The sequence below is a fragment of the Acomys russatus genome, chromosome 28 (genome assembly GCF_903995435.1).
Source record: "Acomys russatus chromosome 28, mAcoRus1.1, whole genome shotgun sequence".
In the NCBI taxonomy this organism is placed as follows: domain Eukaryota; kingdom Metazoa; phylum Chordata; class Mammalia; order Rodentia; family Muridae; genus Acomys; species Acomys russatus.
Window position 1 is genome coordinate 42,392,034 of NC_067164.1, and position 18,044 is coordinate 42,410,077.

General features: G+C 43.6%; 1 protein-coding gene across 3 annotated transcripts in view; it reads right to left on the bottom strand.

Moving 5' to 3' along the window:
* Nucleotides 1–18,044, bottom strand: part of Evi5 (ecotropic viral integration site 5) — a 108,571-nt gene that overhangs the window by 62,605 nt on the left and 27,922 nt on the right. The window contains exons 9-12 of one of the 3 annotated variants that reach the window (XM_051170908.1): nt 17,392–17,452; nt 10,558–10,611; nt 8,712–8,744; nt 8,013–8,159 (exon numbers count right to left, since the gene is read on the bottom strand). In XM_051170908.1, the coding sequence (XP_051026865.1) occupies nt 8,013–8,159; nt 8,712–8,744; nt 10,558–10,611; nt 17,392–17,452 (295 nt within the window). The remainder of the gene's footprint in view (nt 1–8,012; nt 8,160–8,711; nt 8,745–10,557; nt 10,612–17,391; nt 17,453–18,044) is intronic. The other 2 variants (XM_051170910.1, XM_051170911.1) reach the window with 2 other exon arrangements.

Genomic DNA, 18,044 nt, shown 5'->3' on the forward strand with positions numbered 1-18,044 from the left:
CTTTCTTTTTTTGGTTTTGGTTTTTTTTTTTTTTTTTTTTTTGGGGGGTTGTTTGTTTGGTTGTTTGGTTGGTTTTTCAAGATAAGAGTTTCTCTGTGTAGCCTTGACTGTCCTGGACTCACTGTGTAGACCAGGCTGGCTTGAAACTCAGAGATCCACCTGCCTCTGCCTCTGCCTCCCAAGTGCTGGGATTACAGGAGTGCACCAACACTGCCTGGCTGAATCTATATTCTTGAGGGGAAAACAAATAATTGGTATAAGACTTAGTGTCTCACCTAACACAAGCATTGTTTAAAATGTTTCTACTAAGTGTTGTGATAGATAGAGCTCACAAGCTGTGTCCTTGATGGTAGATAGAGTTCACAAGTGTTCACATGCTGTGTCCTCTGATTAACTTCCAACTATCTGGAAATTTTCCAGGCATCTATTACTAATTTTTTTCACGTGTGCTTGTGTGTGTGTGTGTGTGTGTGTGCGCGCGCGCGCACGCGCACAGGTAGGTGCCCAAGGTTGACAACAGGGGCCTTCCTTGACTGTTTTCCATGTTATTCATTGAGGAAGGGTCTCTCAATTGAACCCAAGGTCTTTTGTACCACTACAAGCTGGTCTGGTCAGCCAGCTTGCTTCCAGGATCCAATGTCCCTCTCCGAGTCCTGCGGTTACAGACAGACTGCTTCTCCCACCCAGCGTATTTCCCAATCTTTAAACGGCAAATGCTTTCATCACTGAGCCATCTCTCCCACCCTCCATTACTGACTTCTAACTGAATACCAATAGGGTCAAAGAAAATACTTTAATCTTTGAAATTTTAAGAGATTCAAGAACATTATATGCATATAAAATATTAAACATAATATTTTAAAGCTTATGACCAGAATGTTTCTTTGTAAATGGTCCACTCATGCTTAGGATGTGTGCTTTGCTGTTGTTGGATACTGTTTTCTTTTATTTTATTTTTTGGATACTGTTTTTATAAATGTCCATGATTTCAAAATTCTTCAGATTTTCTACTCAACAGTGATCTGTCACCGACTGGCTTTTACCAGTTACTGAGATGGGGCAGTTTAAAGACTACAAGTGTGATGGAGCTGCAGCGAGATAGCTCAGTGGTTAAGAGCATGTCCTGTTCTTCCAGAGGATCTGAGTTCAATTCCCGGAACCCGTATCAGGAGGCTCGCAAGGGCCTGTAACTCCAGGTCCGGGTCCTCTTCTGGCCTCTGTGGGCACTGCACACACGTATACAGATCTACACACACTCACACGCAGCACTTACAAAAAGAATTGTAACAACTACAACTGTGGGCTTGTTCACATCTCCTGTTTTATCACTTACTTCAGCGTCAGAGCCACCCACTGGTAGGAGGATCAAATGCTACACATTCCTAAATACACACCATCGTAATGAGACTGCTAGGTCCTAGGGGGTGGACACTGCTGCTAGGTCCTAGGGTGTGGACACTGCTGTTACTGTGGAGAGCCCTGACACACCTGACTCTGAGACCTGCTCTGAGGCAGATGCTCCAGCTGCTGAGGTCTGCACACTCTAATTCCCCCATCTTAGTACCATTCCACTGCTGTGAAGAGACACCATGACCGAGGCAACTGACACACAAAGGCATTGAATTGGGGCATGGCGAACCTTCAATGGGCGAGTCCACAGGCACCACGGATGGAAGCCAGGCAGCCAGCCATAGCGCTGGAGCAGCAGCTAAGAGTTTACATCTGATCAGCAAGACGGAGACAGACAAAGAGACTGGGCCTGGCCTGGGCTTTTGAACTCTCAAAGCCCACATTCCCCAGTGCCACTCCTCCTCCGACAAGTCCATGCTACTAACACTTCCTCAACAGCCCACCAACAAGGGACTAAGCATACAAATGCATGTGCCTAGGGGCTCTTTCATAGCACATTGTGCCCAACAGCTGTGGGCACAGGGGCTTGATCCTGTGAGCAAGAGTCACTATGGGCTGCCAAGTTATACAAACTTCCAGTGGCCACATAGCAGCCTGCTGCTCCTTCCCAATCTCCGCAGCCGAATGACTTTCATTGACCTGTAGGGCCAGCTGCTGTCGTTGAGGTCCTCAGAGTCTCTCGGAGAGAAGGACATGGAGGAAAACAGGACCCTTAAGAGATGGTCCACACTAGTGTCTAGTGTGTAAGGTGGGTACAAGGAGTGTGCCCTCGGAAGAGACACAGGTTTCCATCGCTCTCTGCTTCCTGGCCGCCGCCGCCGTGAGGAGCAGGCTTCCTACACCCTGAGTTCTCACCATGATGTAAACGCTGCCATCGGCCCAAAGAAACAGGCCCAGTGAACTCAGGGTCGAGCCGAAACCATGACCCATAAAACTTCCTCCCTGAAAGTTGATTTGCTCCACCTGATCTGTCACAATAGCAGAAAGCTGGATAATACCTCATCCTTAAGTGACATAAAACCTCTGTCCCCTTGGGACAGCGAACAGAACTGGCTATTCAAATATCGTATCTTAAATCATCGAGAATCTTGGCTGTGGGTCATAAACCCTTTAACCACCCGTTGCCAGATGCTCTCTTATCAGTGAAAACCCAGATACTACAAATTCTTACCTTCTCTAAGTAACCTCCCTCTCCTCCGAGACAGGGTTTCTCTGTGTAGCCTTGGCTGCCCTGGAACTCACAGAGATCTGCCTGCTTTGACATCCCAGAATGCTTCGTCTCTATTTCTCAAATGCTTTGGGGACTAAAGTCCTACACACACTTGATGTGGTGACCTGCTGCAGCCCACTTCTCTAGCTCCAGCCCCTGACCTACTCCACTTCTGTTCATGTGTCCTCTTTAGCCAAGCACATCCCCCATTAAGATATGGCCAAGACCAGCCCTGAACGAGTTTCCACTTGCTTCCTTCCAATCCTACGCTGAGCACCCTGCTGTTCCAGCACAGAACTCTGTGTGCTCCCATAAGCACATCTTGTTCTGTGTTTTTATTGGTTACATGACTGTCTGCATCTATGTGTCTACATTAGACATTCTTATAAACTGGCAATGTTGCTAACAGTGCAACTAGACTCTGTGCCACTTAATCATACAATCACTTAAACAGTAAAATTTATGCTGTATATATCTTATCATGGAATATGTAAGTAAAAGTAAATGCATGTTCTAATTAAAAAACTAGACAATCCCATGTACGGAAAGTTCTAGAAAAGCCCAAAGTATTCAAACACAGGGTGCTAGGATGAGGATGGAGAACGCACTGTGACCCAGGCACCCTGAGCACAATGAAACTGCCATTTCATCATGGTGATTACACAACCCCCACATTTAAACAGACTAAATTATGCGAGAAAAAAATGAGACATGAAATGGTCTAGCTCTACTGAAATCATTTCTGAAACCAAAGTGCGTCCAATATCAAAGATCAGTTAGCAGAAGGGACTGGAACCTAGTTCCAAGGTTCTCCGTGTCATGTGAAACGCTGCCCACACGGCAGCAGCGGAAAGGGTAGCATTATGCCGTGTTAGAAACTTACTGTCTCTTGCTGCAGCACGGACTGTAACAGCAGCGACTGACAGACACAAGCACCCATGGAGCTGTGCTTAGCACTGTAACAGCAGCGACTGACAGACACAAGCACCCATGGAGCTGTGCTTAGCACTGTAACAGCAGCGACTGACAGACACAAGCACCCATGGAGCTGTGCTTAGCACTGTAACAGCACCGACTGACAGACACAAGCACCCATGGAGCTGTGCTTAGCACTGTAACAGCAGCGACTGACAGACACAAGCACCCATGGAGCTGTGCTTAGCACTGTAACAGCAGCGACTGACAGACACAAGCACCCATGGAGCTGTGCTTAGCACTGTAACAGCAGCGACTGACAGACACAAGCACCCATGGAGCTGTGCTTAGCACTGTAACAGCAGCGACTGACAGACACAAGCACCCATGGAGCTGTGCTTAGCACTGTAACAGCAGTGACTGACAGACACAAGCACCCATGAAGCTGTGCTTAGCACTGTAACAGCAGTGACTGACAGACACAAGCACCCATGGAGCTGTGCTTAGCACTGTAACAGCAGCGACTGACAGACACAAGCACCCATGGAGCTGTGCTTAGCACTGTAACAGCAGCGACTGACAGACACAAGCACCCATGGAGCTGTGCTTAGCACTGTAACAGCAGCGACTGACAGACACAAGCACCCATGGAGCTGCGCTTAGCACTGTAACAGCAGTGACTGACAGACACAAGCACCCATGGAGCTGTGCTTAGCACTGTAACAGCAGCGACTGACAGACACAAGCACCCATGAAGCTGTGCTTAGCACTGTAACAGCAGCGACTGACAGACACAAGCACCCATCAAGCTGTACTTAGGACTATAACCAAAATAGCTAACAATTCCCTGTCCTCATTTCCCCATCACCGGCCTATCCACTACTTTGCAAAGTACTTTTTTTTTTTTCAAAGTGGCAATGGATAAGATTCTGATTCTCAAAATCTCTTACTCTTTTGTCACATATGACTTTGGTAAATCTTAATTAGGAGGGCAGGACTAACTTTTATAAAATAATCTTTCATTTTCTTGTTCTGAATAGAAGCTAAATGTTTGTAATATTTAACATTAGAATCATCTTGATTTATCAACTAAAATACTGGCCTTTATTTTAAAGTAGTTCACATATAATGTTCTGGAACACACCATGGGCACAGGCAGTCTAAATGAAGCGCTCTTGCCAGGTGTAAGCACCAAAGGCCCTGATACCTTCCCACAGGAGCGTGAACAGCCCTTGCCAGGTGTAGCGCCAAAGGCCCTGACGCCTCCCACAGGAGTGTGAACAGCCCTGACACACTTCGCCACCTATCCCTCCTATTTTATCTTAGTTTCTGTCTTGACTAGAAAAAGGTTCATTAAAGAACTTACCAAATTACTCATAAAACTGTAGCTATTGCTGCATAAACAGCATCTTTTGTCTTGACATAGCAAATTAGTTTTTACTAAGTTATAAAATAGAATCCTAAGAATTCTCTCTTTTTTTTTTTTTTTTGGTTTTTCAAGACAGGGTTTCTCTGTGTAGCCTTGGCTGTCCTGGACTCACTTTGTAGACCAGGCTGGCCTCGAACTCACAGCGATCCGCCTGCCTCTGCCTCCTGAGTGCTGAGATTAAAGGCGTGCACCCCTCCCCAAGCAAGGCCAAATTAACAAATCCCACTGTTCTCTGAGAAACACGTATGTCCATATTAGAGCCTGCTGTATCTCTCACTTTCTAAAAAGGAAATTTCTGTTTCTACGGCAATTTCGCAAGGCATTTAATATCTCAGATATAAAACTTGAACTTCAAAGTTCACTCAAGACTATACTAAATGTCATCACTCTGTCCACCCCGTGGTTTTATTTCCATGGTCTACAATTTACTGCAACTGGAGGGACCACCCTCTCTGTGGGGAAAGGGGAGTAAACTCTGAAGTGGAAATCTGTTTTCTCCTTGGTAAATTTTAGCTCCACGACGCAGGTCTATTTGACCTTCAAAAATGAGTATGGAGAGTCTCTGTTGCCTTTAGTCCACGGATGCCCAAGCACATCCAGGGCATTTTTATTGGCCCAGATGGCGCTTTTATTCTCGCAAACCAGCGTGCTGCCCATCTGGTCGGCTCTCACAGGCCTCGGCTGCGGCTGCGGCTGCGGCTGCGGCTGCGGCTGCGGCTGCGGCTGGCACCGAAGTATGTATGGCAGCACGCTCTCCCTCCACACACGGCACTGCGCTGACAACTTGTTTCCCGGTCCCTGTTGAGAACTCTACTTTTCTGTTTCCTGCCTTCTTATTACGTAAGTCGCATATAAAGATAGAGCAGACTACTGCAATTGAGCTCATCATGCTTTTAATGCACGCGTCTTTCTGAACTGCCTTGGTTACGGCTTTCAGTGTTCATTTGAATACAGGTGAAGAAGTTTCTTAATTTTACTGACTGAGAGTACTGCCCACTTGGCAGAAATTCTATTTGTTGTCCTGGCTTGTTTAAAATTCTAGGTTCAACGAGCCTTCCCGACCTCACCTCTGCTACACCCAACTCCTACTTGAGAACAATAGCAACTGCTTTTCCCATTTTCCATCCCATATTTCTTTTTTGAAGATTTATTTATTATGTATACAGTGTACACCTGCGGGCCAGAAGAGGGCACCAGATCTCATTCTAGATGGCTGTGAGCCACCATGCGGTTGCTGGGAATCTTTCAGGACCTCCAGAAGAACAGACAGTGCTCTTAACCTCTGAGTCATCTCTGCAGCCCTCCATCCCATAATTCTATTAACATCACCTTACTATGAATTTGGTGATGGAAAACTATGTTTAAATTTTAAAAGACACCTGTGCTGGCTAGTTTTTATGTTAATTGTAAAAGTAACTTTTGTTTTCCTGTTTTAAATGTTATATCCGAGGGTCATTGCCTCCTTCTGCTAACCTAGGCCTACTCCTGGAAGCTTCTGGACTCCGTACAATCTAACCTAGGCCTAGAATGCTTTCAGCTTCTGAGACTTACTGCTTAATGAACTCACCCTTACTTGTTCTTACTGAGCTCTGGCTGGCTGGTTCAACTCAGCTGTTCTGGCTCAAACGCCTCTCCCAGCTGACTGATTCAATCTGGCTTCTCTCTCAGCCTCTGACTGAACTGCTCTGCTCGGTCTCAAACTAACTCTAGCAATCTCTTCTAACCTTCTGGCTCGTTCTGATTCTCTGGCTTGTTCTGTCTTCACCTGTGTCTAGCTTGGTCTCTCTTCAGCCATACTTGGTAAAACTCTCCCAGTAAAAACTGCCTCTGGATCCCACAAACTGAACGGCCTTGAACTCAGCTCCACTGCACTGCCGCACAGCTCACTCTCAAGTGATCTGCCTGAACAGAACTGACTAGAACTCAGAGCTCTGCATGGGGCTGTCTCCTGAGTGCTGGGATTAAAGGTGTGTCTGTATTCCAGCCATAACTCACAAACTAGAAGGGTTTTAGGTGTGGTCTCTTGCCAGAGCACACATGCTCTGAATTAACATTCTCTACAGTCAACTTGACAAAAGCTATAGTCACCTGAGAGGAGGGAACCCCAACTGAGAAAGTGCCTCCCTACGATCAAGCTGGGAAACATTTCCTTAGTTCCGCTGTGGGTGACGCCATCCCTGCGCTGCTGGTCCTGGGTTCTATAGGAAAACAAGCTGACCAAGGCACGGGAGTAAGCCAGTAAGCGGCTCCCTCCAAGGCCTCTGCATCGGCTCCTGCCTCCAGGTTCCTGACCTGCGTGAGTTCCTGCCCTAACTTCCTTCTGTGACGGCTGTGATGTGGAAAGAGAAAGCAATCACACCCTTGCTCTGGTCACGGCGTCCCATCACAGCAATGGCAGCCCTGACAAAGACGATACTCAGGGCTGTCCACAGTCAGCGGCTGTTCATGACTCCAGCTCAATGCAGTTTGTGTTCTTTGTGAATTACTCGCCCTCTGACAACTTTTCTCCTCCTCAAGTAAATGTAAGCACGTACTGTAACCCATAATTCAATGCTCTGATAAAGGAAGTCTAAGCTAAGCTAGAATATTCCTTTTGTTTTTGTTTGTTTGTTTGTTTTTCAAAACAGGGTTTGTCTATGTTATCTTGGCTGTCTTGGGCTTGCTTTGTAGAGCAGGCTGGCCTCAAACTCACAGCGATCCGCCTGCCTCTGCCTCCCGAGTGCTGGGATTAGAGGCATGCACCACCATGCCCGGCTAGAGTATTTCTATAAACTGTCAACATTGTGAAAGTTCTAAATGCACATGTCCCAAATGCTGAGTGATAGCTTCATCTTTACAGTGACCAAAACCTAGCAGGTGTCAGGGTTACCTCCTGCAAAAGAGACGCCCACAAATATATAAAGCACCAACAAAAAGACCTTTGTTACCACAGGACAACTCCTTTGAGCTACAGGACGCACAAGGGAGTGCCTTAAGAGCTCTCTGACAGCTGTCTTTCACAAATATGACTAAAGGCGCAGGAGAGAGAGGCACTACCCGACTCCTTACCCATCGGTGGTGATGCCGCAGCTCCCTGATGGTGCTCTGAGCCTGCTCCAGCTTAGCACTGGCCTCATCACTCTGCTGTTTGATGGTGGCCAACTCCCGTTTTATGAGGTAGTTTTCCTCAGCCTCCTGGGCTCTTGTCACTTGTCCCTTAGGACATAATTTTTTTGTGTATATAAAGCAATTTAGAATAGATTCAAGAAAGACTGCCTTTGTGAGGTTTAGTTAATTTTCCAACATGTTAAAAACAAAAAAACAAAAAGAACCCTCAAAGAACAGAATAGTGTAGATAGTTATTAGCTAGAAGTTTGTTATTTTTGCTCTAGCAAATTTGAGGAAACGAAATTAAATTTTCATTTTACATGTGCTAAGAACAGTTCTTCTCTTAAGTCAATAAAAACTGCAATCCATGCAATATTACTGAATTGTACATGCAGGGCTAAAATTTTCAGCGAACCCACAGAACCCACTGTTTGCCATTTGAAATAAGTAAATACTTTAAAAATAAGGTTAGCTTTAAAACGTGCAGAGATAGGCACCCAATTAAACATAATACATTTATCAAAACACAAGTATACAGCCATGTGCCAGCCCAAAGGATTATTTCTAGAAAGATGCATGTAAAATTGCATGCATAGAATATGGATTGTCCTTAGAGGTTAGTGAGGACACTAAAAATAAAAAATAAAATAAAAACTATACCTGTATCAATCTATCTGCCAAGGAAGCACTTTCCTACAAAAGGAAAAATTTAGATAGAAATATAAAAGACAGGAAACCAAAGTGATAAAATTAGGAATAAGAAGAAACACCCACACCCATATTCCATCCACTTTTTCACTGCTAATTAAAATGGACATATAATTTTAAACTTATTTTTTAATAAATGTGTTTTTATTTTTAAAATCTTAAGAAACATATCAAAATAGGGGCACGTTATAGGTAATGCCTCTAAAACAGACTAATTCTTCCATTACTTAGGACATACGAGTATTTTTTTCCTTAAAAAATATACCTTAAAATCTTTATTTTTAGGCCTCATCATATCATCAAACCACTTACACAAAAGGGAAAAAGGATCTGAGTCAGCATAGCACAGCAGCACCTGGGCGCGACAACAGCATCCGAGAGACGGGCAGGACAGGTGACAACAGAAGCTCCTAAGTTCAACTGAAGTCTTACTAACCCAGGAAGAACTCAACTGAGACCCGAGTCCTTGGAGAATTCTTAGTGCTAAGTCCAAGCTGAGGCCAGACGCCAGTGAGAAATCAGGTACTTGGCTTTCTAGACACAAAACCCAAACTGCACTTCCTTAGGTCTTGCTATCATTCTAAAGACCTAGTGAAACAACGCTTTCTCTGAAAACACCTAACTCTAGCGATGACAATCACCACAAGCTGGGTGGCTGGCAGGGCGGGGATGACACAAACTATCAGGACTTCATGAGCTCAGTATGTGTGTGGAATCATCAAAAAGTAAATCTGCTCCCAATCACTTCACAACAGCGTCCCAAGAGCAACTGTCCCTGACTGGGTATAAAGCGTCTGCAACCGCTGCGCCATCAACAGAGCTGGGACACGAGCGTCTGTGCGGTGTGCACCACTTCTTAACGTGACGGCTTCACGAAGAAAAGCCAAACACTGCAAACTAGCCCCTTTCTAGGTATTTCTTTTGGATGTTTATCTATAAATTTTCAGAGAATTGAAAAACAAACAAACAAACTTGGTACTATCCAGAGTAGCAGGTTCACACTGATTTACTCTCAGTTAGCTTTTTAAAAGGCTTCTTAATTTGGCTATTTTCAACTAAGGAAAATTCCTGGGTTGGCTGTTTTGCTTTTGAGACACAGTTTCATGCAGCCTTAGAGCCAAGGATGGCTTTGAACTTCTGACCCTCCTCCCTCCACCTCCCAAGGGCAGGGTGATGAGCAGCATCACCACGTCCAGTTTAAAAGGTGCTGGGATTGAACTCAGGACTTTGTGCTTGCTACAGGTCTAGCCCAAGGAGACCCTTAAATTATATTAGTTAATTCATTCTTAAAAATGCAGCTACAAAAGACATTCTAGCAAAAGCTCAGTAAGAAAAATATGAGAGTCTTCTTACTTTCTAGTTATCGTACATGAAACAGGAAGGAAAAGCTGGTAAGTTGATATCAGGACAATTCTAACAGCCAAGAGTCGTAAAACTACATGGTGTTGAAAATCAACATGAAAACAGACTTTAAAACTAAATGTAAAGCTGCCTTAAGAGAGCCATGTGCACATGGGGCTTAAACAACAGGAACAACTGAAACTCATCTCTAAAACACCCCGTCAGAGTATATTCCCAACCCAGTCATACTTTTAGAGGCCTATGAAAAGAGCAATCGACATCGGTGTGTTTCTCTAACGATGGCTTCTGTTAAGCCTCACCACGGGGCTCATTCCTAGTAACTAGCAAGCACGGGAGAGCAGGGAAGCCGAGGCGCCGTGCCCACCAAACTCTGCGGAGATTTGATATAGGCAAACACTAAGCGTCCAGCAGAAACTTGCCGCAGCCATCTACTTACTTTTTCTAACGTTTCAATGCGCTGTTTTAAAAGCCTATTTTCTGTGCGTAGCCTCTGTCAAGAAAAAAAAAGTTGGTTTGCAAGCATTCTTGGTAGAAAAAAACAAACAAACGAGATTCCTAAGTCATAGTGTTGATAATGTGCCAGCTTTTATAATAAGAAATAACTGTAAGGAACTTTAAACATTAAGTATAATACATAAACAGTCTTTGTTTTCTCAATTTATAATATAATAGCTTATACCCTTTTCTGTTAACATTTATTTATTTTAATTTTATGTGTATGAGTTTTGCCTGCATGTGTGTATCTACGCACCACATGTGTGCAGTGCCTGAGGAGTCCAGAAGAGGGTGCTGGATCCCCTTGAAAATGCAGTTAGACATTTGTGAACCACCCTGACCCTGACCCTGACCCTGACCCCTGACCCCTGACCCTTGTCCTCCAAAAGAGCAGTGAATGCCCTTAACTCCTGAGCCATCTCTCTAGCCTGACTTATAATATTCTTATTCTAACATTTCCTGTGTCCTTCAAAGCCTAGCAATATACTTAATATTCAAATATTAGTTGAACAAAGAATATAACTTTAAATATGTATGTTCACGGATAAATGTCAAATCGTTACTTAAACTATACCAATTTACATTACAATTTACTATACCATTTACCCCAGTACAAAGGGCCTTCAGTTATGAACATTTAAAGGCATTTACCATGAGTTGTTTCAAATTAAGAAAATTTCAAAAGTGTAATTACTAGTATTTTCTTATTGTATAAAAAGTAAAATCCCATTTTTTAAACACTACATTCAATGCCATTTTTATCAATGTATTCAATGCCAGACTCCACAATATTTATTATTAAGTTACTATTAAGTGTCAAATATAAATAATTCCACTTTGACAACTAATCTCTTTGCATACTTTATATATTCCATCAACATAATTAATCCCATACATTGTTTCTGAATTTTGTGTGTCTGTGAGTGTAGTGTATTTCCAAGTGTGCACACCCCTGTGCACATCCGGACGCACAGTGCCCGACTCTCCCACATGTCTGTGAGTGTAGTGTATTTTCAAGTGTGCACACCCATGTGCACATCCGGACACACGGTGCCCAGCTCTCCCTTTATTCCCTTGAGACAAAGCTTTCACTGGAGCAGAAGTGAAGCTGACAGTCAGCAAGGCCAGCGCTGCCGCCGCCTTCTCCCTTCACAGCGCAGGCGCTGTGCACACAGCCTTGCCCAGCTTTCCTAAGGCCGCATGGTGTAGATGCAAGGCCGGATCCTCACGCACACCAACATGAACTGTCTGGTCCATGCTGTCTTTCCACTTTGCCATTTTGTATTTGTTTCTCCCAGAGCTCAGCACAGCTTGTAACCCTTCCTTCCTATGACTCTCTTCCAGAACTGTCTTCCTCAGAAGATTCTTCCAGCGCTCCAATCTACTCTCCTTCCGTTAAGACTTAATGACACACGAAAGCCTCGGTTTGCGAAAATAAGGAAATGAATTTTTATGTCTTATTAAGTAGCTCACAAATTAAAACAAGTCTTAGTTACTACAAGAAGTAGGGGGTCTTCTTGCTCTGTTCTCTAAAATATACTGAGCTAAGAGTTGAGAAAACAACAGTGTGAAGGAAAATTGTTTCTCGCTTCTTGGCAACTGCAACTACGCTGCTATGTGCAGCTGCCACAAATGGCAAATACTGTTACTAGTCAGGAAAAGTGACCACCCAAACAAAGTATTCTCAAAGTTTTCTAAATTACATTTTAGCGACAAAGATTCCATTTCCTCCCATCTTCTCCTCGCCGCCCCCTTGCCCCCTGCATGTGTAACCCAGGCTGTCCTGAACTGCCTCTGTAGACCAGGCTAGCCTCAAACCTACAGAGATCCACCTGCCTCTGCCTCCCAAGCACTGAGGACTAAGGAGTGAGCCGCCGCCACCACACTCCGCTCTCCCACCACTTTTAATCTTCTGTTTTCCTATAAATCAATGCTCCCACTAAACAAACAAACAAAAAAACCAAAACACCCTAACCAAATGCCTTGATATTGTCTTTAAATAAATCATTCTGTAAACATTTGTGTTGTACAATTTGTTTGTTTGCTTTGCTTTTTTATTTTTTAATGTATTTTATTAATTTATTCATATTACATCTAAATTGTTATCCCATCCCTTGTATCTTCCCCCAACTCCCGTCCCCTACGACTGTGACTGAAGGGGACCTCCTCCCTCTGTATATGCTCATAGGGTATCAAGTCGCTTCTCGGTAGCCTGCTATCCTTACTCTGAGTGCCACCTGGCCTCTCCATCCAGGGGACATGGTCAAATATGGGGCACCAGAGTTCATGTGAAAGTCAGTCCCCACTCTCCACTCAACTGTGGAGAATGTCCTGTCCATAGGCTAGATCTGGGTAGGGGTTCGATGTTTACTGCACGTATTGTCCTTGGCTAGTGCCATAGTTTGAGCAGGACCCTTGGGCCCAGATCTGCCAATCATAATGTTCTTCATGTAGGTTTCTAGAACCCTCTGGATCCTTCTATTTCCCCATTCTCCCATGTTTCTCTCACCTAGAGTCCCAATGGGATGTCCTCCCCTCTGTCCCACTTTCCTGGTAAATGAAGACTTTCATGGGACATGCCCCTTGGGCTAGTGTCCAGATATAAGTGAGTATATACCATTTGACTCTGCTTCTGGGTTAACTCACTCATTATGATCATTTCTAGTTCAATTCATTTGTCCACAAATTTCAGGAATTCCTTGTTTTTAATAGCTGAGTAGTATTCCATAGTGTAAATGTACCACAGTTTCTTTATGCATTCTTCTACTGAGGGACACTTAGGCTGTTTCCATGTTCTGGCTATTATGAATAAGGCTGCTATGAACATGGTTGGGCAAATTTTCTTGTTGTGTGCTGGAGCATCTTCTGGGTATATTCCAAGGAGTGGAATAGCTGGGTCTTGAGGAAGCCCTATTCCCAGTTTTCTGATATAGCACCAGATAGATTTCCAAAGTGGCTGTACTAGTTTGCATTCCCACCAGCAATGAAGAAGTGTTCCTCTCTCTCCACATCCTCGCCAGCATGTGGTGTCAGTTGAATTTTTGATCTTAGCCATTCTGATGGGTGTAAGATGGAATCTCAGAGTTGTTTTGATTTGCATTTCCCTAATGATTAAAGATGTTAAGCATTTCTTTAAGTGTTTCTTAGCCATTAGATATTCCTCTGTTGAGAATTCTCTGTTTAGTTCTGAGCCCCATTTCTCAACTGGGTTATTTGGTTTGGTGGTGTTTAATTTCTTGAGTTCTTTATATATTTTGGATATTAGACCTTTGTCAGATGTAGAGTTGATGAAGATCTTTTCCCAATCTATAGGCTGTCGCTTTATTCTGTTGACAGTGTCTTCTGCCTTACAGAAACTTCTCAGCCTCATGAGATCCCATTTATTAATTGTTGACCTTAAGGCCTGGGCTGTTGGTGCTCTGTTCAGGAAGTTGTCTCCTGTGCCAATGTGTTGTTTGTTTGCTTTTCAAGACAGGGTTTCTCTGTGTGGCCCTGGCTATCCTAGTAGATCTGGCTGGCCTGGAACTCAGAGAGATCCACCTGCCTCTGCCTCCCAAATGCTCCCTCCTTTAGCTACCAGGCCTGCTGTGATACTTTATAATTAGCTAAGAGGTAAGACTGTTTGATTAATACACAGTATCTACTTCGGTGTTACTATGTGTATGAGCCAGGTGCAGCACACCTGTGATCCCTGCACTCAGGGAGGCAGAGGCAGGTGGATCTCTGTTGAGTTCAAGGCCAGCCTGGTCTACAAGTAGTCCAGGACAGTCAAAGTTATGGAGAAAAACCTTTCTCAAAACAAAACAAAAACAAACTGTGTGTGTTAGGTGTGTGTGTGTGTGTGTGTGTGTGTGTGTGTGTGTGTGTGTGTGTGTGTGTTTTCTGAATGTACATCAGCACCCCAGAGGGCATCAGATCCCATGGGACTACAGCTGTAGACTGCAGTTATAGACAGTTGTAAGCTGCCAATTCACACTGGAAATTGAACTCAGAACCTCTGGAACAGCAAGTGCTACTTGACTTTTGAGCCATCTCCCCAGCCCTACAGTGTTACTTTCCTGGGTTTCTTTTAGACTACTATGCACTGTATTTTGATAATTATACCTATGTACCCTATTTTAATATCTGGTAAAGGTGGGTCAGCAAAATGGCTCCATAGTAAGGTGCTTGTCAGTACGCCAGAGTCCTGGGTTTGACAGCCTGTACCCACAGGGTAGAGGGAAGAAACTCACTCCCATGGGTTGTCCTTTCACGTCCATGTATGTTATGAGACACATGCACCCATACGTATGCATGCACAGAACACATACAGACATGAATAATAAATGTTTTATTTTGATTTTATAAAATCTAGTAAGGGTAATTTCCCCAATTCTTGCTTTGTGTATCCTTCCCAAGCCCCATACACACTTCTGAACTCCACAGGATATGAGGCGGATCACATACGGAGTAATAAAAATCATTACTCAAGAGGCTTTTGAGAAAAACTAAGCCAAAAATGAGCACTCACTCAATGAAAGCCATTTAGAAACAGGCAGTATTTTAATTCATGCTCACTAACACTTGATGGTTATCATCTGATGTCTTACCAGGTCCCAGTCAAAAAACAAATACACCCAACAGCTTTTAAAGGAGGAAAAGAGGGGACTAGAAAGGTGGCTCAGAGGTTAAGAGCACTGACTGCTCTTCCAAAGGTCCTCAGTTCAATTCCCAGCAACCACATGGTGGCTCACAACCATCTATAATGAGATCTGGTGCCCTCTTCTGGCTTGCAGGCACACATACAGGCAGAATAGTGTGTACATGATAAATAAATCTTTAAAATAATAATAATAAATAAATAAATAAAGGAGGAAATGAGCTATTCAATAAAGGCTGTTTATGTCAGCAGGCAGCATCTGTGCCTTTTTCAGAGACCTTGGGCTGAATTCTCAGCACCCACATGGTGGCTCACCATCATCATTAAAGCCAGTGCCAGGAGGTCTGACACCCTTTCTGACCCCCAACGGTACAGAGACAATCATGCAAGCAAAACATTCACACATATAAAACAAGTAAGTCTTCATAAAAAATTGTTTTGTGGGGTAGAGAGACAGCTACAGGCAAAGGCATTCGCTGCCAAGTCTGATAACCTGAGTACAGTCCCTAGGAGCAACAGGGTAGAAAAAAAGAATTGACTGCCACAAAGCTGTCCTCACCAATAAATACATATACTAACATTTCTTTTTTTCCTTTTTTTGTTTTGTTATTTGCTATTTGTTTGTTTGTTTTTGTTTTTTGAGATAAAGTTTCTCTGTGTAGCCCTGGATGACCTGGAACTCAAATCTGTAGGCCAGGGTAACCTCAGTCTCAGAGATCTTCCTGCCTGTGCCGGAATTAAAGGTATGCGTCATCACTGCCTGACACACAATAACTTTATTATTATTATTATTATTATTTTGGCTTTTTGAGACAGAGTTTCTCTGTGTTAGCCTTGGCCATCCTGGACTCACTTTGTAGACCAGGCTGGCCTCGAACTCACAGCGATCCACCCGCCTCTGCCTCCTCAGTGCTGGGATTAGAGGCGTGCACCACCACGCACGGCATAACATTTCTTTAAATTGTTTTATTTTTGGATTTCTGGGGAGGTAAATCAACACTGGATCAGTCAGTTAGAGTGAATAATTCACTATTCCCACCCTAGAGTATCCGAAGAAAGGCAATGTCCAAAACATCCACTCTGAGAGCACCAGTGACTCGTAAGAATTCTTTACCGTGAACCAGAGAGATGGGCTTTATTAGGGCACTCGCCGTCACAGCTGGACGCTCAATCCCTGGGGCGGACATGGGATAAGGAAAAGAACCACTCCTGCAAGTCATCCACTAGTACAGTGTGGTGTGCGCACACACAGCACGCACACACAACACGCACACACAGTCACACAGAGCTGTATAGCAAGGGAGGACTGTCCGGCTTTGTCAGGCACGGAGCCAAACATCCACCGTGCCAGCACCTGGAGGGGAGCGGTGGCCTAAAGGGTTCAAGGCCACTGTATCTCAAGTAAAAGAGGCTCTAGGCTTTTCGGAAACTTTAAGAAAATGTATCTGAGTTTACTGTGCTGAGCTGGCATTATATAAACAAACCCTAACAGTTACATCTGTCTAAAGTTGTTAAAACTTATTTTTTTTTACTTGTACAAGGCAAACACCCTGTACTAAATATGTACAATCTTATCTACATTGTTATAGAAACCAGTATTTTCTAAATTAAAAAAAAAAAAAAAAAAAAAAAAAAACCTTCTTGGCTTTCAGGAGGCACAGATAAGAATTTCAGAGTATTTATTGTATTTGTTTGTCTTACAAAATGACAATCTACCTGCTTTCTAAGGGTAACTCAAAAGTATGCTGTTTGCTTCACGGATACACATTTGCACTGGCCAAGATCCTGCCCCACCACAACAGAAACAACTCCTTGGCTAAACGTGTGCTCTGTGCAGTCGGCCTCACACCGCCTCTAACTGCAGCACACAACAAACCACCTTCTCTGCGGGTTTTACAAACATTCTAGAAGAATGCAATTTCCATGGCCCTGTTTTCTCCTGAGGAGGAACAAGTCAGAGAAAGGAAAGATCTATTTCTTCTCACACAAGAGGGACATCGACTTCAGTCACACCAACCTACTTTCAACTACAGGAGGACGCCTATTAATACAAAGTTCATTCTAATAGTTATCAAATTCCTGACTTGAAGAAATTTATTTTCAGCAATTAAAAAAAAAAAAACCTGAAATGCTTACTTTAATTTCAACTTGCTCTTCCATTTCTTTAGTTTTTATTGTAGTGTACTCTTTTTCAAGTCTAAAAAGAAAAGAGAAAGTTAAGTAGGTATTTTTATTCCAAAGTAGTTATTAAATTATTTTATTTAATATGGAGATAGTAGCCAGGCAGGGTGGCCCACGCCTTTAATCCCAACACTTGGGAGGCAGAAGCAGGCCAATCTCTGAGTTCGAGGCTATCCTGGTCTACAGAGTGAGTTCCAGGACAGCAAGGACTACACAAAGAAACCCTGTACTAAAAAGCCAAAAACAAAACAAAAAAGGACATATTACATAAAACACAATCTCTTTACTTTTCCTCAAGGTCTAACTTGAAACAATTTATATCAGAAAAAAATAGCAGAGCAGAATGGGCCGAGTGGGGGAGAGGTTAGGACAGGAACATGCAGGGTCACTGCAGGTGGTTCAGTCCTTGGCAGAAGCTTTCCTGACACGGTCAGTGGACACAGGACAACACTGTTAAGAAGTGAACGTCATACAGAAAGGGAAGCAGGTGACCAACGGACACTGAAGTGTCAGGGAATAAGGCATTATGTTTTCTGTACTTTGCTTTATAATTTCTAAGAAGAAAAATAAATATGGCAAAAGACTAACAATTGTCGAGGCTAGATTCA